This window comes from Caretta caretta, chromosome 6 (genome assembly GCF_965140235.1).
Source record: "Caretta caretta isolate rCarCar2 chromosome 6, rCarCar1.hap1, whole genome shotgun sequence".
NCBI classification, from domain to species: Eukaryota; Metazoa; Chordata; order Testudines; family Cheloniidae; genus Caretta; species Caretta caretta.
This window is the reverse complement of record NC_134211.1, coordinates 2,191,615-2,212,581: the sequence shown is the minus strand read 5'-3', so window position 1 is coordinate 2,212,581 and position 20,967 is coordinate 2,191,615. Positions and strand designations below refer to the sequence as shown.

The 20,967-nt window shown below is 61.1% G+C and overlaps 2 protein-coding genes and 1 pseudogene across 2 annotated transcripts; 2 read left to right on the top strand and 1 right to left on the bottom strand.

The window, feature by feature from the left end:
• The first annotated feature begins 1,392 nt into the window (after positions 1 to 1,392).
• On the top strand, positions 1,393 to 8,266 carry LOC125637838 (zinc-binding protein A33-like). The gene is made up of 7 exons (XM_075129054.1): positions 1,393 to 1,452; positions 3,513 to 4,064; positions 5,436 to 5,531; positions 6,017 to 6,250; positions 6,452 to 6,474; positions 6,633 to 6,754; positions 7,681 to 8,266. Exons 1-7 carry the CDS (start codon positions 1,393 to 1,395, stop codon positions 8,223 to 8,225), a joined length of 1,632 nt encoding a protein of 543 aa, XP_074985155.1. The 3' UTR covers positions 8,226 to 8,266.
• Positions 8,267 to 12,268: 4,002 nt separating this feature from the next.
• On the top strand, positions 12,269 to 17,383 carry LOC125637837 (erythroblast NAD(P)(+)--arginine ADP-ribosyltransferase-like; annotated as a pseudogene).
• A 1,891-nt stretch (positions 17,384 to 19,274) lies between these two features.
• LOC125637836 (NAD(P)(+)--arginine ADP-ribosyltransferase 2-like) lies at positions 19,275 to 20,727 on the bottom strand. Its single transcript, XM_075129165.1, has 3 exons — positions 20,057 to 20,727; positions 19,833 to 19,868; positions 19,275 to 19,351 (listed from the first exon to the last, which is right to left on the bottom strand). Exons 1-3 carry the CDS (start codon positions 20,679 to 20,681, stop codon positions 19,338 to 19,340), a joined length of 675 nt encoding a protein of 224 aa, XP_074985266.1. The 5' UTR covers positions 20,682 to 20,727; the 3' UTR covers positions 19,275 to 19,337.
• Positions 20,728 to 20,967: the final 240 nt, after the last annotated feature.

Here is a 20,967-nt window from a genome sequence, read left to right as displayed (position 1 = left end):
TTTTAACCCCAAATTAACTGTTTTGTTTGCAAAAAATGTTGCAATTCTGGGGTGAAAAAAAGTCTCAACGTTTTCTAAGGAACGGAAAATCCGTTTTCTGATCCACTCTCCTAATCCCCAGTGCATATCTAATCTAATTCCCGCTCTGTGTCTAATCTAATCCCCAGTCTTCTCAAATTCCCCCAGGGGCTCAGTGGTGGAGCAGAGAATCAAATCCGGGCCCCCGGAAGCAGGTGCTTTACCCGATCCGCACACACGTAGGTGCCCTGGAGCACCCACGGAAAAAATTTAGTGGGTGCTTAGCACCCACCGACAGCCAGCTCCCCAACGCCTCCTGCAGCCCGGCCAATCAAGTCCTGCCCTTCCCTCCCAGCGCCTCCCGCCCGCTGCGATCAGCTGTTCTGCGGCATGCAGGAGGTGCGGGGGAGCAGGGACCGGGGAGGGGTGGGGGGGGTTTGGGGGAAGGGGTGTAGTGGGGGTTGAACACCCCCCAGGGAAAGGAGGAAGCCGGTGCCTTTGCGTACACCCCCCGTATTGCCCGGTTGCTGCCTCCCCGGAGAGCCCCAGTTTTGACTGGTCCGTTGTGTTCCTCTCTGTCCCTGGGGCATTACTGGCCTAAGCCCACAGGGGGCAGAGCGGGCCGGGGCTGTAGGATGGAGGCAGTTTTGTTGTGCTGGGGAGGGGCAGGGCCATGGGGTCGACTCTCCCCAGCGGCGTCCCCAGTCCTCTCCTGGGAGATCGGGCATCACGGCGCGCCTACCTCGAAAACGAGCCGGCCAGGACCCTGGCAGGCTCAGTTGGGGGCTTTCGCGTTCTGCCCCAGCCTTTGCAGCCCAGACACGGGGGTTTGAGGGAGGGGAACGTGGGCTTTTCGCCGCCGAAATGCTGGGAGCGGAAGAATGGGAGTTGAGATCCTACGAGGCCCCAGACAGCTGGGACTCTGTGGTTAGGGGGATGGGGTGGGGGGGTAAATTGGGGTCCTGCAAGGCCGTTTACAGCCAAAATTACCATGTCTAGAGGGCTGGGGAACTAAGCCCCCGAACAGGCTTCTTGCAGCCCCATCGGCCGCTCTAGGCTGGCTATTTTTGCAGGGGTTTTGCAAGTGCGCCTCAGAAGTGTTTTAGCCCAGGAGTTGGTCCCTAGCCTGGGTCCGAGTTCACTGGAGCCAGTTGCGTGTGTGTGTGTGTGTGTGTTTCTCTCCAAGCGGTTGTGTTTTTTATTGTAACACTTTCGGCATTTAAACTTTCGATAAATGATTTTAAAAAATCCCGAAGCGCGGTGTCTGAAGGATTGCTTGAGGCCACCCCTGAGACTGGGGCCCCGGTGCGCCGGGCGCTGTGCCCTGCCGGGCTGGGGGGCTGCCCAACCCCCCTGGCTGAGATCGGGGGGGCCATGTTGGGCCGGGTGCTGCATGGACCCAATCAGAGGCAGTCCCTGCCCCCCGAAGAGCTCGTAGTCTGAAAGCAGGATTGTTCTGCTTTACAGCTGGGGAAACAAGATCAGAGAAATGAAGTGGCCCAGTACGGCTGTTTGTGGCAGAGCTGGGAATGGAACCCAGGAATCCTGGCTCCCAGCTGCCCCCCTCAGCCCCCCAACCACTAGACCCCTCTCTGAGCCAGGGAGAGAACCCAGGAGTCCTGGCTCCCAGCTCTAACCCAGTAGACCCCACTCCCCTCCCAGAGTTGGGGAGAGAACCCAGGAGTCCTGGCTCCCAGCACCCCCTTCTCTAACCCACTAGACCCCACTCCCTTCCCCGAGCTGGGGAGAGAACCAGGAGTCCTGGCTCCCAGCTCTAACCCAGTAGACCCCACTCCCCTCTCTGAGCCAGGGAGAGAACCCAGGAGTCCTGGCTCCCAGCCCCCCACTCTAACCACTCAACCCCTCTCTGAGCCAGGGAGAGAACCCAGGAGTCCTGGCTCCCAGCTCTAACCCACTGGACCCCACTCCCCTCCCAGAGCTGGGGAGAGAACCCAGGAGTCCTGGCCCCCATGGTCTAACCCCCACTGATACGTGCTTCCTTAAGTGCATGGGTTACAGGGAGGCAGGAGATCCCAGGTGCTCCATGGTCTCCGCAGGGTGGCCAGCACTAGCCCTGGGGCAAGGAGGTAGGATTTGTGCGTGGGGGGGCAGGAGCAGTGTGCGTGTGGGTCGCTAGAAGGGACATGGAGGGCAGGATTCCCAGCGCTGATGGCGTGAGCCGTTCCCCAGGTGGATCCTAGCGACAAAGGGGGCCAGGGAAACTAGCCAAAGAGGTTGAAAGGCGCCGGGTTCAGCCTGCCCCTTACCCAGCTGCCTCCTGTTCGCCGCAACGGGCTCCACCCCAGGGGTGGCTCCATCTCCGTGCCCGTCGAGCTGGTCCCATGGGGCGTTGCCGTGTGGCTGGCCCCCAGCTGCCCTGCCCCGGCAGTGGCTGCATGTCAGCGCCGGGCCAGCTGGTCCCGGGCTGCGTTCCATGCAGCTGGTACCAAGCGGCCCCAACCCCAGAGCTGGCTGCATTTCAGCCTCTTTGGGAAGCGCGGCAACCCGAATAGAACCGCGCCCGAAAGCCCCGGCGTGAGACTGTGCCCGGAGCTGCGCAAACGCACAATGAGGGACAACCTTTGTTCCCAAGGACGGAGCTACCGTGGGGAGAGCGCCCCCTAGCGCTGTCCTGGGGTGTGGGGGCCGGCCCTGGCTGCCTGGGGAGAGCGCCCCCTGCTGATCCCCCGCTCCCTGCAGCACAGCGCCCCCTAGCGCCGCACTGGGGCATCGGGGCCGGCCCTGGCTGCCCGGGGAGAGCGCCCCCTGCTGACCCCCCGCTCCCTGCAGCACAGCGCCCCCTAGCGCCGCACCGGGGCATCGGGGCCGGCCCTGGCTGCCTGGGGAGAGCGCCCCCTGCTGAGCCCCCGCTCCCTGCAGCACAGCGCCCCCTAGCGCCGCACCGGGGCATCGGGGCCGGCCCTGGCTGCCCGGGGAGAGCGCCCCCTGCTGAGCCCCCGCTCCCTGCAGCACAGCGCCCCCTAGCGCCGCACTGGGGCATTGGGGCCGGCCCTGACTGCCCGGGGAGAGCGCCCCCTGCTGATCCCCTGCCGTATATACACCTTAGTGCCTGAGTCCCCGGCGTTGCGCCGTGAGTCAAGTCAGAGGCCCGTCAGCGGGATAATTGGGCTGCTCACAGAGGAGTCAGGCCCAGGGGAGATGAGCTCATGCGGGAGGCTTCCCCGGGCATGAGCCATCAGTAACTGTGCGAAAACCACTAGATCCCGCCCCTCCCAGAGCCGGGGAGAGAACCCAGGAGTCCTAGCCCCCAGCCCCCCCCCGTTCTAATCCACTAGACCCCACTCCCCCCCCCCCCCAGCGCTGGGGAGAGAACCCAGGAGTCCTGGCCCCCAGCCCCTTGTGCTGTAACCCACTAGACCCCACTCCCCCTCCCAGAGCCGGGGAGAGAACCCAGGAGTCCGGGCTCCCAGCCCCCCACTCGAGGAACCGGTTTGGCCGGTGCTGTCCACACCCCGTCTGCTGTGGAATGCCAGGTGCCGGGGGGCAAGTACGGGTCTGGGCAGGGCTCGGGCAGCCGGAGAGGGGCACAGACACCCGCAGAGCGCGCCGGGGAGAGCGAGAAGGAGACACCGGAGAGGGGGAGCGAGGCAGAGCCCCCGACGGAGGAGTACAGGGATCGCCCCAGCCCCATGGCCAGCGACCCCCCGGCCGAGCTTCACTGCCCCATCTGCCTCGAGCTCTTCGTGGGGCCTGTCATGCTGGAGTGCGGGCACAACTACTGCCAGGGCTGCCTCACCCGCTACTGGGGGGAGCCCCCGGCCCAGCCAGGGGAGGCCGCCCCCTGCCGCTGCCCGGAGTGCCGGCGCCCCGCGCCCGGGGGCAAGTACGTGCCCAACCGCGCCCTGGGCCAGCTGGCAGACAGGGCCCGGGAGAGCGCCCCTGCCCAGGAGGGGCCGGCGGCCGGCGAGGAGCTGCGGGGGGAGCCGCTGTTCTGCATGGACCACGGCAGCCTCACGAGGGCGCTGGACACCGAGCACTGGGGGCACCGTTGTCTCCCGCTGGACGAAACCATGCGGCATTATAAGGTCAGTCGGGGGTGCCGGGTTGCGGGGTGGGAGGGCGGGCTGGGTAAAGGGGCGCCGCTCTGCAGGGGTCAGTAGGGGGCACTCTCCCCTGGCAGTCAATGCGGCACTAGGGGGCGCTGTGCTGCATTATCCGGTGGTGTTGGTTTCCTTCCTGACCCCTACGAGGCATCTCACCTGCTGCCCTGAAGCATGAGCATGGACCAGCCGTCTCTGCCCCTAACTAAGCCATGGAGCCTTACGTAGACCTGGAGGTGGATGCTACGTTCCCAGTCAATCCCGGTGGGATATTACCCAGGACCGAAGCTTGACAGGGCCTAATGGCCTTCCTGTGGCTCCGGTGTTTTAACGCAGAGTGGGCAGTGATCTGGAGGATGGTGTGGATTGCATCCTCAGCAAGTTTGCAGATGACACTAAACTGGGAGCAGTGGTAGATACGCTGGAGGGCAGGGATAGGATACGGAGGGACCTAGACAAATGGGAGGATTGGGCCAAAAGAAATCTGATGAGGTTCAATAAGGATAAGTGCAGGGTCCTGCACTTAGGATGGAAGAACCCAATGCACCGCTACAGACTAGGGGCCGAATGGCTCGGCAGCAGTTCTGCGGAAAAGGACCTAGGGGTGACAGTGGACGAGAAGCTGGATATGAGTCAGCAGTGTGCCCTTGTTGCCAAGAAGGCCAATGGCATTTTGGGATGTATAAGTAGGGGCATTGCCAGCAGATCGAGGGACGTGATTGTTCCCCTCTATTCGACATTGGTGAGGCCTCATCTGGAGTACTGTGTCCAGTTTTGAGCTCCACACTACAAGAAGGATGTGGAAAAACTGGAAAGAGTCCAGCGGAGGGCAACAAAAATGATTAGGGGTCTGGAACACATGACTTATGAGGAGAGGCTGAGGGAGCTGGGATTGTTTAGTCTGCGGAGGAGAAGAACGAGGGGGGATTTGATAGCTGCTTTCAACCACCTGAAAGGGGGTTCCCAAGAGGATGGTTCTAGACTATTCTCAGTGGTGGAAGAGGACAGGACAAGGAGTAATGGTCTCAAGTTGCAGTGGGGGAGGTTTAGGTTGGATATTAGGAAACACTATTTCACTAGGAGGGTGGTGAAGCACTGGAATGCATTACCTAGGGAGGTGGTAGAATCTCCTTCCCTAGAAGTTTTTAAGGTCAGGCTTGACAAAGCCCTGGCTGGGATGATTTAATTGGGGATGGGTCCTGCTTTGAGCAGGGGGTTGGACTAGATGACCTCCTGAGGTCCCTTCCAACCCTGACACCCCAGACTATCCAGAACCTCCCGCCCCAGAGCTGGCTGCATCTCCGCGCCAGGCAAGCTTGTTTTTTCGGACTCATCCCCGGGTTTCTGTCCATCCAGGAGATTTTAACCGTGTCACAGACCTCGCTGGAGGCCAGGATCCAAGCGGCGAAGTCTCTGCAGGAGCAGAGAGCTCAGAAAGCTCCTGAAATTGCAGTAAGTTCAAACCCACGACCCGCCCCTGGGTGCTGACTGCCAGACCCCCCCCAGCACGGCTGGTGCCCCTCACTCCTGACCCGCAGCCTCCCGCTAGCCCAGCCCTGCCCCCCCCCCAGCTCTGCCGGTGCCCCTCACTCCTGACCCGCAGCCCCCCCTCTAGCCTAGCCCTGGGCTCCCCCCCAGCCCTGCCAGTGCCCCTCACTCCCGACCCGCAGCCCCCTGCCAGCCCAGCCCTGCCCCCCCCAGCTCTGCTGGTGCCCCTCACTCCCGACCCACAGCCCCCTGCCAGCCCAGCCCTGCCCCCCCCCAGCTCTGCCGGTGCCCCTCACTCCCGACCCGCAGCCCCCTGCCAGCCCAGCCCTGCCCCCCCAGCCCTGCCAGGGCCCCTCACTCCCGACCCGCAGCCCCCTGCCAGCCCAGCCCTGCCGGTGCCCCTCACTCCCGACCCGCAGCCCCCTGCCAGCCCAGCCCTCTCTCCCCAGGCCCAGCGTCTCCGCCTGGAGCAGCACCTGTCCTCCCAGTTCATCGAGTTGCACCAGGGGCTGCAGCAGAAGGAGGCGGCCCTGAGGCGGGAGCTGAGGCGGGAAGAGGAGCTTTTGCTGAGCGAACTGGAGACCAGCCAGCGAAATGCCCAGGAGCTCGTCCGCAGCTCGGGGGGGCAGATCGCTGCCATCCAGGCCCGGCTGGCGGAAGAGGACGCGGGCACCTTCCTGAAGGTAAATGCACCCGCAGCCCCCCGGCTCTGCCGGGGCCCCTCACTCCCGACCCGCAGCCCCAGTCCCCCCGCTCTGCCGGGGCCCCTCACTCCCGACCCGCAGCCCCAGTCCCCCCGCTCTGCCGGGGCCCCTCACTCCCGACCCACAGCCCCCTGTCCACTCCGTGTCTGCATCTCTCACGTCTACTTTCTCTTTTCACAGGACATCAAAAGCTTCCTGGAAAAGTGAGTGTCCCAGATGCCCCCCGCCCCCGCCTCCCCCCCCCCCAGTATCCTGGGATAACTGCCCTGCTGGGGAAGAGGGGTCTGTGCCAGGCCTCTCCACTAGGGCTCAGCCCTTCTCTGTCCTCATCACCCCTTTGCTTCCTGCCTCCCCACCCCAGGTATTGCCCCGGGGAGGAAAAAGGGGTTCAGCTGCCTGCACCCCGAGATTTCAGCCTGGGCCAGTTCAAGGGGCCCATCCAGTACATGGTGTGGAGGGAAATGAAATCCGCCCTGAGCCTCTGTAAGTGACTCCCCACCCCAGTCCCCTCCTCGCTGGCTGCATCGGGAGTGGGGGTGCTTGGCGCTGGAGGGAGAGGGGGCTGGGCAGAGGGGCGTGTCTCTGGGACCGGGGTGGGGCCGTGGGCGGGGTCTGGACAGAGGGGTGTGTCTCTGGGATGGGGTTGGGCCGTGGGTGGGGTCTGGACAGAGGGGTGTGTCTCTGGGATCGGGGTGGGGCCGTGGGCGGGGTCTGGACAGAGGGGTGTGTCTCTGGGATTGGGGCGGGGCCGTGGGCGGGGTCTGGGCAGAGGGGCGTGTCTCTGGGATCGGGGTGGGGCCGTGGGCGGGGTCTGGACAGAGGGGTGTGTCTCTGGGATCGGGGCGGGGCCGTGGGTGGGGTCTGGACAGAGGGGTGTGTCTCTGGGATGGGGTGGGGCCGTGGGTGGGGTCTGGACAGAGGGGTGTGTCTCTGGGATCGGGGCGGGGCCGTGGGCGGGGTCTGGGCAGAGGGGCGTGTCTCTGGGATCGGGGTGGGGCCGTGGGCGGGGTCTGGACAGAGGGGTGTGTCTCTGGGATCGGGGCGGGGCCGTGGGTGGGGTCTGGACAGAGGGGCGTGTCTCTGGGATCGGGGCGGGGCCGTGGGCGGGGTCTGGACAGAGGGGTGTGTCTCTGGGATCGGGGCGGGGCCGTGGGTGGGGTCTGGACAGAGGGGCGTGTCTCTGGGATCGGGGTGGGGCCGTGGGCGGGGTCGGGACAGAGGGGCGTGTCTCTGGGATCGGGGCGGGGCTGTGGGCGGGGTCTGGGCAGAGGGGCGTGTCTCTGGGATCGGGGGGGGGGGCGGACCTGTGGCTTGTTCACTCCCCCTGCTCCGGTTTAGAGGGGCTGTCTCCAGGGCAGGGGGGCCCTTCCCCGGTACCGAGAGCTCACCCCTTTCTCCCCCCCCAACAGCTCTGCCCTCCATCACCCTGGACCCGGCCACCAACCACCCCAACCTGCTGCTGTCGCCCGACCTGCTGGCCGTCCGGCTGGTGGACGAGCCCCAGGACGAGGCGCTCGAGGGGCCGGAGCGCTTCAGCAAGAGCGTGTGCGTGCTGGGCTCGGCCAGCTTCACCTCGGGCCGCCACTACTGGGAGGTGGAGGTGGGGGACAAAACCAGCTGGGAAATCGGCCTGGCTCGGGCCTCGGTCAACCGGCAGGAGGCCAAGGTGATGCTCAAGCCGGCCAACGGCTACTGGGCCGTCTGGCTCCGCAACGGGGCCGACTACAAGGCCCTGGACTCCCCCTCCCGGCACCTGGCGCTCACGGCCAAGCCCCGGCGGGTGGGGGTGTATCTGGACTACGAGGGGGGGCAGGTGTCGTTCTACGATGCGGCCGCCATGACCCACCTCTACACCTTCTCCGACGCCTTTGCCGAGCCCCTCTACCCCATGGTGGGCCCCGGGGTCAACAAAGACGGGCTCAATGCAGAGCCCCTCAGGCTGGTGGGGCTATAGACGGGGCCGAGACCTGGCACTGGGCACCAGTGTGGTGCTGGGGGGGGGGGGGGGCACCGGGGAGCGGGGCGAGGGGTCGGTGGGGGGCTCTGTGCTGTGGGGAGCGGGGCGAGGGCTCGGTGGGGGGGGGGGGCGTGCTGCGGGGAGTGGGGCGAGGGCTCGGTGGGGGGCGCCGTGCTGCGGGGAGCGGGGCGAGGGGTCATTGGGGGGCTCTGTGCTGGGCGGAGAGGGGCTCGGGGTTCGGTGGGGGGCTCTGTGCTGCGGGGAGCGGGGCGAGGGCTCGGTGGGGGGCGCCGTGCTGCGGGGAGCGGGGCGAGGGCTCGGTGGGGGGCGCCGTGCTGCGGGGAGTGGGGCGAGGGCTCGGTGGGGAGGCTCTGTGCTGCGGGGAGCGGGGCGAGGGGTCATTGGGGGGCTCTGTGCTGGGCGGAGAGGGGCTCGGGGTTCGGTGGGGGGCTCTGTGCTGCGGGGAGTGGGGCTAGGGGTCGGTGGGGGGCTCTGTGCCGCGGGGAGCGGGGCGAGGGCTCGGTGGGGGGCTCTGTTACCTTTCTCGCTTCGATGACTTTGCATGGTAAGGTGCTATTCAGGACCTATATTGATTGATTTTCAATTAATAAAGAGCTGGTGTGTCCGGTACCACCCTCCCCCGTTACTGCCCATCCACAACCCCGCTTCGGTCCGGGCCGGCGCGTTCCCCGGCCACCCATCCCAATCGCCCGGCACATCAACGACCCACGTCCACGAGAAAAATATCAAGCCCTTTGTTACACGGGAAAAAACTTTCAATAAACTTTACACATCTCACTTGGTGCCTGCCTCTCTTTTTGCCTCGACTTTATTTGCCCGACAGAATCAAAATCCCTCTTTACTCCTCGCCAGAGGAAGAATTTCCTTTCTGCAAACCCTCTAAAATAAACCTCACACTGTGGGAATCCCCAGTCCACAACCCTTTGTGATGCTAACGAACTTTTTAACAAACGACTTGCGATATTTGGCTGCCTGACTTTATTTCTCTTCATTTTATTTGCACGGGAGAATAAAATCCACCTTGGTTGCCGGACGCAAATGCTTTTTGCCGATCCTTCACTTTAAAAGGAAGAAGGGAATTCGTCGCTAAAAACTTGGTGGTGATGAAGAAACTCAAGCTATCGTTAACAGCTTGACTTTAGGTACTTTGCGGCCTGATTCTATTTCAGTTCATTTGTATCTGGGCCGATGAATACAGCCGCTCTTTATATTTTGGAAGGGCGATTTTTAGAAGAATCTGCATTTCTGCAAATATTTAGAAATTCCAAGACAAACAACTGTGTTAAGGGGAAGTGAAGGGTGTAAATGTATGTCCCTAAGTTTAAAAAAATAGCAGAGATCAGAGGGCCGTAAGAGGTTTTGCTGTTAAAAGAAAGATCCTTTTGGCAAACAATTTCTTGAAATAAATGAGGAAATTTCAAGGCAACCCGCCCCTCCCATAGTTAAGGATGAAAATATCTATCCTGTTAATTAAAGAGAAAATAATATCAAAGAACGATTGAGATCACAAACAAACATGCACAGACGCAACCAACCAAAACAAATTAAATCGGTCAAGAAAAAAGAAATCTAAGGAAATTTGAAGGCAAAAAACTTTAAGGCTGAAAATAACTTCTCCTTCAAGAGAAAATAATTAAAACCATGATTGAGACTTCAAACAACCAAACTGAATAGACAGGCAAAAAAAAACCCCGAAGGACGTTCCGAGGAAATTGTGTCCTTGGTGCCTCAGTTTACCCACCTGTGATGCAGGGATACTAACCCCCACATCCCATTCTGAGAGGATAAAGTCCTTTATGTCAGCAGAGTGATTTGAGCTGCCTGCATGGCCGGGGTGAGAGGTGGACATCTTTCTGAGTGCGCATTGTGGGTTGGAAACAAACATTTATCTCATTGGGCCAGCTGCTGAAGTGGCCCTGGTGATAAGCGCCCCTTTGTGGCATGCCCGATTTATCTTTTCCCCTCCGGGCCTTGCTTTGATCCCATGCCCCGTAAGACAGATAGCTTGAGAGGTGACCGGTGCATGGCAGGAAGCGGTAAGGGATGTTGGTCTAACTTAGGTTGGACGCAAGTTCTTGAGAAGCTGGTTGGCGCCTACGTTGTTCCTCTGGTTCGTTACGCTCACCGTGAAGAATTTACCCCTTATTGCCCGTCTGAATGGGGCTAGCTTCAGCCTCCAGCCCTTGGCTCGTGTTAGACTTTTCTCTGCTGGACTGAAGAGCCCACGGTCTCATCTGTTCCCCACGGAGGTACTTGTAGACCATGGTCTAGTCACCCCGTGGCCTTCTCTTTGTTCCTCTAAACAGCTTGAGCTCCGGGAGTCCCTCACTCGAGGGCAGGGTGTCCAGTCCTTTAATCGTTCTCCTGGTTCTTCTCTGACCCCTCGCCAGTCGATCCACGTCCTTCTCGAACTGTGGGCACCAGAACTGGACACACAGGACCCCAGCCGCGGTCGCCCCAAGGCCAAATAAACCTCTCGGCTCCTCCTCGCCAGTCCCCTGTTGGTTCATCCCAGGATCACCCCAGCTCTTCGTGCTGGGAGCCCACGCTGGGTGGCTTGTCCTCGAGGACCCCGAGAGCCTTTTCTGAGCCCCTGCCCGGCAGGATACGGCCTGGCCTTGCGCTCGGTGCTGCACGTTATTACTTGTCGGAGGGGTGGTGGCGTCTGGGACGCCAGCTAGAGATCAGGAGCCCACGGTGCCAGGCCGTGCCTCGTCTGCCCCAACAATGCTGCAGGACCTCACTTGTTCCTAGCAGGAGCTGGACTTTAAGGGGCAAACCTGCCACCGGACCCCTTATCAAGGGGCAGAGATGGGGGTGCAGTTACGGCCTCTGCCGGGGCAGGCAGGACTCTTGGGTTCTTTGTGGGGGGACTTATTTCAACCCTACGTGGCTTCAAGCTCTAAAAATCTGTTGACAATGGAGCTGGAATATTTTTAGTAGCGGGGGTGCTGGAAGCCAGCCCCCTTGCCCCTGTCTGTGCCCCCCCCCCACCTCTCCCGAGCTGAGCCGGGGAGCAGGGCTGTGTCTCTGGGAGGGAGGGACCCGGACACTGGTAACGGGGCTGAGGCTGTGGTCACGGGCTGGGGGATAGGCACGGGGCCAGGAGCCGGCAGCCGGGACCCCATGTGCGGGGCCAGGAGCAGAGCCCCGGCCGTGGGGCCGGGTATGGGGCCCTGGGAGCGGGGGGCCCTGGGGGTGGGGCCCTGGGAGCAGGGGAGGGCTGGGCACAGGGCCGGCGGCCGGGCAGCCAGGGCCCCAGAAGCAGAACCCCAGGCCCGGGGCCGGGAGTGGGGCCCTGGGCGCGGGCCCCGTGCTCCAGGCCAGTGTCCGGGGAGTGGGGCTGGCAGCTGGGCCCCGAGTCCCAGGTGCGGGGTTGGGGAGCGGAGTGCGTGGCGCGGGGCCAGTGGCCAGGGAGCGTGGCCGGTGGCCAGCCCCCAGGGACCCGAGCCGAGGAGCGGAGCCCTGGCTGCGGGGGCCAGCGGCCCCGCATTAAACTGGGGGGTTCTCGAGCACCCCTATTTCCCGCCCCTATGTCTGCTGATTGGGGAATCAACTTAACAAAAGGGCCGAGGTGGGCAAAGGCATGAACAGAGGGACTCGGATAGAGGGACCCGTGGGCTGGTCACATCAGTAACGGCCGCGCTTTGGGGCCGATAGGGAAGATTTTTGGAAACAGATTCCTCCCCCCCAGGCCCTGCCTTGGGCTTTATAAAACCGCCCAGGCCGATGTGATTGGGAGCAATCGGCCAGAGAGCGGGAGGTAAGAGCTAACCCGCCCGCATGGCCCCGAGTCCCGTTCCCCCCCCCCCGAGCCAGCCAGTGCCCCGGGCTGGGGCCTCATGGGAGCTGGCGCCCCATAGAGGGGAAAGGCCCCTTGCCTCATTTCTTGCCCCGGAGCCAGCCAGTCTCCTGCCCGGGGCGGGGTGGGACCTGGTGCACCTGAGAGGGAAACGTTCCTACGTGGCTGGCTAGTCTGAGCTGGTCATTTTGGGGGTTTTCAAGGGAAGCCCCTCAGTGAATTATTCGGGGAGCGGATACCAGGATGTCCCCCGAGAAAGTCGCCCTCCTGCTTTTCACGGCCGCTTGGGTGCTGCCTGCTGGAACCTCAGAGGTAAGTGGCTTCAATACAATATCCCTGCCCCACCCCAGAGGTGGCTGCATCTTAGTGCTGGATGAGTCATCCCTGTGCGACGTTGTGTGCGGCTGTTCCCCAGGTGCCCCCCCCAGAGGGGTGGACTAGATGGGGGTTGGACTAGATGACCTCCTGAGGTCCCTTCCAACCCTGATATTCCATGATTCTATGATTCAGAGGTGGCTGCATCTTAGTACTGGATGAGTCATCCTTGTGTGACGTTATGTGCGGCTGTTTCCCAGGTGCCCCACCCCAGAGGTGGCTGCATCTCAGCGCTGGGTGAGTCATCCCTGTGTGATGTTGTGTGCGGCTGTTCCCCAGGTGCCCCACCCCAGAGGGGTGGACTAGATGGGGGTTGGACTAGATGACCTCCTGAGGTCCCTTCCAGCCCTGATACTCTATGATTCTGTGATTCTATGATTCAGAGGTGGCTGCATCTTAGTACTGGATGAGTCATCCCTGTGTGATGTTATGTGCGGCTGTTCCCCAGGTGCCCCACCCCAGAGGTGGCTGCCTCTTAGTGCTGGATGAGTCATCCCTGTGCGACGTTGTGTGCGGCTGTTCCCCAGCTGTCCCACCCCAGAGGCGGCTGAAACATTCTGTGCTTGAATTTCCAGCAATCTGTAAAAGGCAGATTTTGGCCACTTGCTGATATAATTTGTGTTGGAGAAGCACCAGAAAGCCCCATCCACCAGGAGGAGCCCCATTGCACTGGGTGCCGCCCAGACCCCAGGGGAGCTATCGAGGCCCCCGGTGTGCCAGGCACAACACGAACACAGGCCCTGCCCCGAAGAGCTGCCAGTCTGAATAGATGAAGGGTGGGAAGGGAAACAACAGCACAGAAACATGGGGAGATTTGCCCACAGTCACCCAGTGATGGCAGAAGCAGGGATAGAACCCAGGAGTCCTGGCTCCCAGCCCTGCCTGTTCTAACCACTAGACCTCACTCCCCTCCCAGAGCTGGGAGAGAACCCAGGAGTCCTGGCTCTCAACCCCCCACCCCAATCTAGCTCCCTAGAGTCCCCTCCCCTCCTAGATCTGGGAATTGAAACCAGTCCCCTCTCCAGCTCTAACCACGAGGCCCCACTGCTGGAAATTCCCCTCAGCAGCAATGCCCTGTGTGCAGTCCCCGTTCTTCCCTGCATGGGTCATTTCTGAAGCATTATGCATTAAGGGTCATGCCTGACCTTGAGCTGCCGGTTGTTCCAGCCCAGCCCCGATGAGGTCCGCACGGCGGAGGGGAAACCCATCCTGAACTTGGCCCCTAACTCCCTGGACAACGTCTACCGCGGTTGCGTGAAGGCCATGAAACGGCGCCTCCCATCCCTGCTGGAAGAGGAGCTGGAGGAGAACCAGCTCTTCCGTGAGGCGTGGGACCAAGCCAAGGAGACGTGGCTGCAGATGGAGAACCAAGCAATCTTCCCCTAGACGTTGAGGGCCCTCTACAGCGTTGGTGTCTTGGCCTACACTTTGGAAGATCCACCCCTCTACCAGTCGTTCAACCTGGCGGCCAGAACGGCATGGAAGAGCCCCCAGGCAGATGCTGGCTTTCCCTTCAAGTCCTTGCATTTCCTTCTGACCCAGGCGGCCAAGAGGCTAGGAACCAAGGAGCCCAGTTGTGCCAAAGTCTAGAGAGGAACCAAGGTGAAGTTCTCCATCCAGGGTTTGTTCCGCTTCGGTCAGTTCACTTCCACCTCAGAGAAGAGGCAGGCGGCGGAGGAATTTGGACACATGACCTTCTTCGTGCCGGTCTCGTGCCAGGGGTTCCCGGTGGGGAATCTGTCCCGCTTTCCATGGGAAGAGGGGACGGTGGTGCCGCCCTACGAGATGTTCCAGGTCACCGGGGTTAAGGAGACGCCAAGGGAGAAGACGGTGCATGCCAAGTCGGTGGGCGTCTGCAGCAACCATAACTGCGGGAAAGGTGAGGGGGAGGACGCGAGGAGGGACGTGAGTTATGGAAGGCCACCAGGGAGATAAAAAACTAGCCCCTAGGGGGTGACAGCTCAGGTCTGGCCCTGGGGTGGGGTGGGGTGAGGAATAGGACACAGGGCCTTTCCCCTCTAGGGGGCACCGGCTGCTATCCCACTCCAGGCCAGGGGACTAGCTGGCTCGAGGGGCAGGGAAAATTAATGGTCTATTTTCTGTTTCCCAGAAGGGAACAGTACAATGAACTGCCCTGATCACCCAGGTACGGGGGTAAGGGTGGGGGCTCATCCCTTGGCTGGACAGGGGGTGTGCGTGGGGCTTGAGACAATTACTTGCAGGACTCCTGGGTTCTCTCCCTGGCTCTGGGTGGGAAGTGGGGACTCGTAGTTAGAGCAGGGGGGCTGGGAGCCAGAACTCCTGGGTCATCTCCCTGACTCTGGGAGGGGAGTGGGGTCTAGTGGTTAGAGCAGGGTCTGGGAGCCAGGACTCCTGGGTTCTCTGCCCAGTGCTGGGAGGGAAGTGGGGTCTAGTGGGTCAGAGTAGGGGGGGTGGGAGCCAGGACTCCTGGGTTCTATCCCCAGCTCTGGGAGGGGAGTGGGGTCCAGGAGGTTGTGGTGGGGAGGCTAAGAATCAGGACACCTGGGTTCTTTCCCCTGTTCTGCAACTGACTCCCTGGGTGAGTCTGGGGGCATCTCTGCCCCCTCTGTGCCTCAGTTTCCCCCGCTGTGCCGGAGGGCACTGGCACCGATCCAGCTGGGCAAAGTGCCGCGCGTGTGTGTGTGTGGGGGGGCGGGTCTGTGGCTGACGCGTGTGCGGATGGCTAATGTGGCGTGCGCTTGTGTCTCCCCGCAGTGCTGTATTTGTGCGGTGCAAGCAGCAGCCCCCGGGATGCTTCTAGCCAGCAGCTCTGTGGAGCATCGTGTGTGGGTGGGTGTGAACAGCGCTGCTCCCTGCTGGAGGGAATCAGGGCCGTCTGTGTGTGTGTGTGTTTGTGTACGAGGCTGTGTGGCTGTGACCTTTCCACCCTCATATGCCCCAGCCCGCTACCTGCGACTGCAATAAACGCCCCCATTGCAATGTGTTGGGTGGTTTTTAACCGCCAGGGCTCCAGCGGGGCATGGGGTGTGGGGGGCGAGGGGGCAGCAGAAGCACCGTCGATTCCGTCGCCAGCGGCAGGATTCAATCGTTGGGGGAAATGAACCCCTGAGATCTACTCACCTCCCGCGTGGCCGCTCTTTGGACACGCGGGCCAGGGAGAGGTGCGCCCGACGCCCAGCGGCTGGCGCGGGGCTCGGCCTCTCTCTCTGCCCAGCATGCCAGCCCCCCGAGGGGGCCCAGAGCAACGTTTGCATCTGGAGCCGAGCGGAAGTTTTCACACCAAACTTTTCATTCTGGGGGAAAAAATGGAGATTCGGTGAGTGCGAAACATCCTGCCAATTTCACCGACTTCTTTGTTTTGGAGGGGGGCGAATTGAAGGAAACCAAACAAATTAAGAAGATCTGCAGCGGGCAGTCACAGATCGGCTACGTGTCCCCTCAGACCGTCCCCTCTCTAAACTGATCAAGCTCCGTCTTGAAGCCGGGTAGGGTTTTTGCCCCCCTCTGCTCCCCTTGGCGGGCTGCTCCAGAACTTCACGCCTCTGATGGTCAGAAACCTTCGTCTAATTTCAGCTGAAACTCGTTGACGGCCAGGTTAGAGCCGTTTGTTCTTGGGTCAACGTTGGCGCTTCACTGAAATAACTCCTCCCCGTCCCTGGTGTCTATCCCTCTGATGTGTTTAGAGAGAGCGATCATGAAGAAAAAGATCAAAAAAGAATGAGGTAGATTCATGGAGGATAGGTCCGTCAATGGCTATTAGCCGGGATGGGCAGGGAGGGTGTCCCTAGTCTCTGTTTGCCAGGAGCTGGGAATGGGTGACAGGGGATGGATCACTGGATGATTCCCTGGTCTGTTCATTCCCCCTGGGGCACCTGGCCCTGGCCACTGTCGGCAGACGGGACACTGGGCTAGGTGGACCCTTGGTCTGACCCAGTCTGGCCGTTCTTATGTTCTTCTATCCCCCTGCAACCTGCCCGGATGCACCCCTGGATGCTGGGACTCTGGCCAACAAACAGCAAGTGAGGTGCAACGGAAGGGTCCCTGCAAGGTGGGAAACTGAGGCAAAGGGCAGCAGCCCCAAATACCAGGGCCGGTGTTTAGTTGTGCCAGCTTTCCCAGGGTTTTTCTTCTGTACGCTTAAGAGGCACCCCCAGCTATTGAACCCGGGCTTTGGAGCTGCCGGCACACCGGTTTCAGCGGTCGTTGGAGAGGGTCACCCCTTTATTTCTACCCATCCCCTGGCTCTTAGGTGGCTCTGCTCCTTGCATCATTCGCCACTAGATGGAGATCGTGTGTAGCAAATTCCTTTGCTCCTTCTCTTCTCTGAGTCTCGGGGCTGTTTGTTTCATAGCTCTAGATTTAAACATCTTTCATAGACTATCAGGGTTGGAAGGGACCTCAGGAGGTCATCTAGTCCAATTCCCAGTTTTTGCCCCAGATCCCTAAATGGCCCCCTCAAGGATTGAACTCACAACCCTGGGTTTAGCAGGCCAATGCTCAAACCACTGAGCTATCTTTGATCCCAGTACCGTCAGGGCCATGCCACCTCGGAGCCGCCTGTCTTCCATGGGCAGCAGGTGATATGGGTCCCGGTGGCTGGTCCCCACCGATATTTGGAGGCTGGATTGAAGCCAATGCCCCCTAGAAAAGCAAAACCCCATGTCCTATTCCCCAGCCCCCGAGCCAGCCGGCCCGTCACCCTCTTCCTTTTCCTTCTTCATGCCCTTATACTCCTGAAGCCCCTCAGGGCCTGGGCTAAGAGGGTAGCAGCAGACCAAGCCCAGAGCTTCTGGAGTGAAAACAGCCGTGCTGGATAAAGGGAACAGAGTCCACTGCTAGGGGCTGCAGTGTATCCACCCTTTGCCATTAGGCCCAGTCATACACCCGGCACCTCCCTGTCCAGCGCGACTTTCCTCGCTCCCCTACCCCAGCTGGTACGCTCGACGGCCTCCGCGCCACGGCCGCGAACCTCTAACGGGCTCGTGTCCATGAAGGATCAAACGTGGTGACCTCCAATTCTCCTCCCCCTGGCGCGGGTTGGCAGCGCGGCAGGGGCTAAAGAAAGCCAAACACATTGCAATGAGGGCGTGTTTATTGTAGGGGCAGATACGGAAAGAGAATGAGCATCAACTGGATCGGTTGAAGAGGGGCCAGAGAAGAGCCAGGAGTGCGAGTGATGGCTTAGACAACTTGCCTCAAGGAGCTCAATCTATTTAGCTTAGCAAAGAGCGGCTCCGGGGGGGGGGGGGGGGGGGACTTGATCCCAGTCTATAAGGACCTATGTGGGGAGCAAATGTTTGATCTCCAATCTAGCCGAGAAAGGTCTAATGCGAGCCAATAGCTGGAAATTGAAGCTGGACAAATTCACACTGGAAAGACCGTGTACATTTTTGACCATGAGGGGAATGGACCATCGGAGCTATTAACCAAGGGTCGTGGTGGAGCCTCCATGGCTGACCATTTTAACTCAGATTGGACTTGCTTGGGGGAAGTTCTCTGGCTGGCGTCAGACCAGATGACCACAACGGTTCCTGCTGGCCTGGAAATCTGGGAACCTACGAACCCAGAGCTTGCAGGGCTTTCTGCTGATGAGGGTTAGGGTTAGGGTTCGGGTCCCGTCAATGGCCCTCATACAACTGGAGAACCTCAATGGGGCAAACCCACAAGCATTATGGGAAACAAGCTAGGGTTGCCAGTTTGGTTTGGATGTACTCCTGGAGGTTTCATCACACGAGATAATCATCAAATCAAGAGGAACCTTTAATTCCCCGGAGTCTCCCGGACAATCCTGGAGGTTTGGCAACGCTATGCACTGCCCAACTTTCCAAGGCTCTCCATAGGCGTACCCCGATGGTGGATCTACCGACGCCCAGCTGGCTGGCTGTTGGCCAGTAGCAATCGGAGGGGGAAGAGGTTCCTGATGGTGGTGGGAGGGGAGCAGGTAAATTACAGGATGCCCGTAGAGGAAGCCTGGCTTAGTTTGATCCCAATTCCCAGAAGTCCAGTGCAGGGGTCCTGGCCAATTTGGGGGCCCTGGGACCTGTGTAGAAGTGTGTGTGTGTGGGGGGGGCACTGGCACTGAAACTGAGGTCCCGCCCCCTGGCCAGGACAGAAGCCAGAGCCGGGCCATGGTAAGACCTGCTCAGGGCGCCCTGGACTCTCCGCCTGCCCTGGGAGGAGGGCTGTGGTGCCTGACAGCAGCCCCTGCCCCATGTCCCCGGCCCCCCGGGGCGTGTTGCCCAGGGCAGGTGGAGGGTCCGGGGCTCCTCACAGTGGCCACAGGTGGCTCTTAGGGCATTGTGGGGGGGCAATGTTCTTTGTGCCCAGGACCCCAATAAATCATAATCTGCCTCGGGTCCAGTGGGTTGAGAATCATGGAAATGTCGGGCTGGAAGGGACCCCAAGAGGTCCCCCCGGCCCCCTGCGCAGAGACCAGACCAAGGAACCCGAGCCCAGCCCTGACAGGGGGTTTGTCCAGCCTGTTTTATAAACCTCCAGTGACGGGGAGCCCACCCCCGCCCTGGGACGCTAAGAGCTGAGTTACCCTGCGCATTGGAAAGTTTTTTCCCGGGATCTAACCTCCATCTCCCTGGCTGCAGATTGAGCCCCTTCGGTCTCGCTCTACTTTCCTGTCCTCCCGCAATGCACCCTGGGAAAAATCCTGGCCGGGTACAGGGCCGAGCACCGGGGGAGACCGGCTCCGGATGGGGCACAGCTGTCGGGGAAAACGCAGACCCGCGAGGGAAGAAGCTTAACGGGAAGCCAGCAGAGGTGTGTTTGGCTAGAGTGGTTCCCCGTTGGTTACAGCGGGAAAGCAGATGGGGAAGTTTTGCCTGCCTAGGTAGACGAGGCCATGCACACGATGATCCCTGGAGCTCCTGGCTAAAGGCATCCCTGGGGTCACTGCTCCCCCTCCTTGCTCCGGCGCCTCACAAATGCAGCACTGTGGGGAGACGCAGATATGCCCCACGTTAGCCATCAGGACACCCCCCAGCCACAGCCGAGACCCCACTTAGCACAGCTGGGGCAGTTCTATTCTTCCCCCGGCGTGGGGTGGGGGGTAACTGGGGCACATGGATGTGCCTAAACTCAACCAGGGAGTCAGTGGCTGAGCTGGGAATAAACCCAGGAGTCCTGGCTCCCAGCCCCCACTGCTCTAACTCACCAGCCTCCACTCCCCTCCCCAAGTTGGGGATAGGACCCAGGAGTCCTGGCTCCCAGCCCCCATTGCTCTAACCACTAGACCCCACTCCCCCCCAGAGTCAAGGGATAGAACCCAGGAGTCCTGGATCCCAGGCCCCCTGCTCTAACCCACTAGCCCCTACTCCCCTCCCTGAGCTGGGGACAGAACCCAGGAGTCCTGTATCTACTGTCTCTAGCCTCCCACACACAGCCTGCCCAGCCAAGGGGTGAGCCCCTCGTACCTTGGTGAGGAGGGCATCTCTTCACATTGGGGTCTCCTGGAAAATAGAAAAGAAGCTTTTAATTTTCCTTGTCACCCCAAGACACCCTGTCCCCGGCCCTGCGGCTGGACTGGAGCCGGTGCCCCCTCGCGGGGAAAGGCCCCTTGTCCCCCTGAGCTGCAGCTTGGTTTTAAGACCCTGGTGGATCTCCATAGCTCACGTCCCTCCTGCCTCCCCCTCCTCACCTCTCCCCACGTAGGCGCAGTTGTGGTTGCTGCACACCCCCACCGACTTGGCGTGGACAGTCTGCCCCTGCTCGTTCAGCTGGACCTTGGTGACCTGGAACATCTCGGAGGGCAGCACCAGGACCTCTTGTTCTTTAAGGTAGTGGGACAGGTCCCGAAGCGCGTACCCCGTGCAGGAAACCAGCACGAAGAAGGTCTTTTGGCTGAATCCGGCCGCCACCCTCGAGCTCTTTGAGGTGGAGGTGAACTGGCCGAAGCGGAACAAGCGGCTGATGGAGAATTTTACGTTGGCTCCTCTGTAGACGGTTTCACATCTGGGCTTTATCCCCCATATCTCTTTGGACGCCTGGGTCAGCAGGAAATGCAAGGCCTTGAAGGGGTAGCTGGCGTAGGCAGGGGATCCCGTCCAGCCCGTCCTGGTGGCCGTGTTGAAGTCCTTGTACAGAGGCGGGTCGTTTAAGGTGTAGGCAACCACAGCGACGCTGCAGAAAGCTTTCATTGTGTTGGGGAAGATGAACGTATTCGTCTTCCTCAGCCACTCCTTCTTGGCCGTGTTCCAAGCCAGGTCAAAGTTCTCGTTCTCGGTCAGCTCCTTTTTCATCAGGGACGGGAGATGCTGCCACATGGGGTACTCGCAGCCTCGGTACAGGTCGTCCACCGAGGAGGAGACCAAATCCAGTGGGGGGTTTCCAGCTCCCATGCAGGTCCCGGGGGGGCTGGCCTAGGAGAGGGTTCGGCTCATGGTGAGACGTGACACGAGGCGCAGGGTGACGTCATTTACGGCAGAACGAATTCATTCCGCTCGCTCAAGCTGGGGAGAAGGGGGGCTGATGGCGACGGGAATGGCCAAGTCTAGTGGTCGGAGCAGGGAGGGTATTGGAGGAGCCAGGACTCCTGGGTTCTGTCCCCAG

Coding starts and splice junctions, on each gene's coding strand:
- LOC125637836 (XM_075129165.1), bottom strand. CDS start 20,681: ATGTGGCAGCATCTCCCGTCCCTGATGAAAAAGGAGCTGACCGAGAAC. Junction 19,869..20,056: donor CTGCGCCTACGTGGGGAGAG/GTGAGGAGGGGG, acceptor TCTATTTTCCAG/GAGACCCCAATGTGAAGAGA.
- LOC125637838 (XM_075129054.1), top strand. CDS start 1,393: ATGTTGGGCCGGGTGCTGCATGGACCCAATCAGAGGCAGTCCCTGCCC. Junction 4,065..5,435: donor AAACCATGCGGCATTATAAG/GTCAGTCGGGGG, acceptor CTGTCCATCCAG/GAGATTTTAACCGTGTCACA. Junction 6,475..6,632: donor ATCAAAAGCTTCCTGGAAAA/GTGAGTGTCCCA, acceptor TCCCCACCCCAG/GTATTGCCCCGGGGAGGAAA.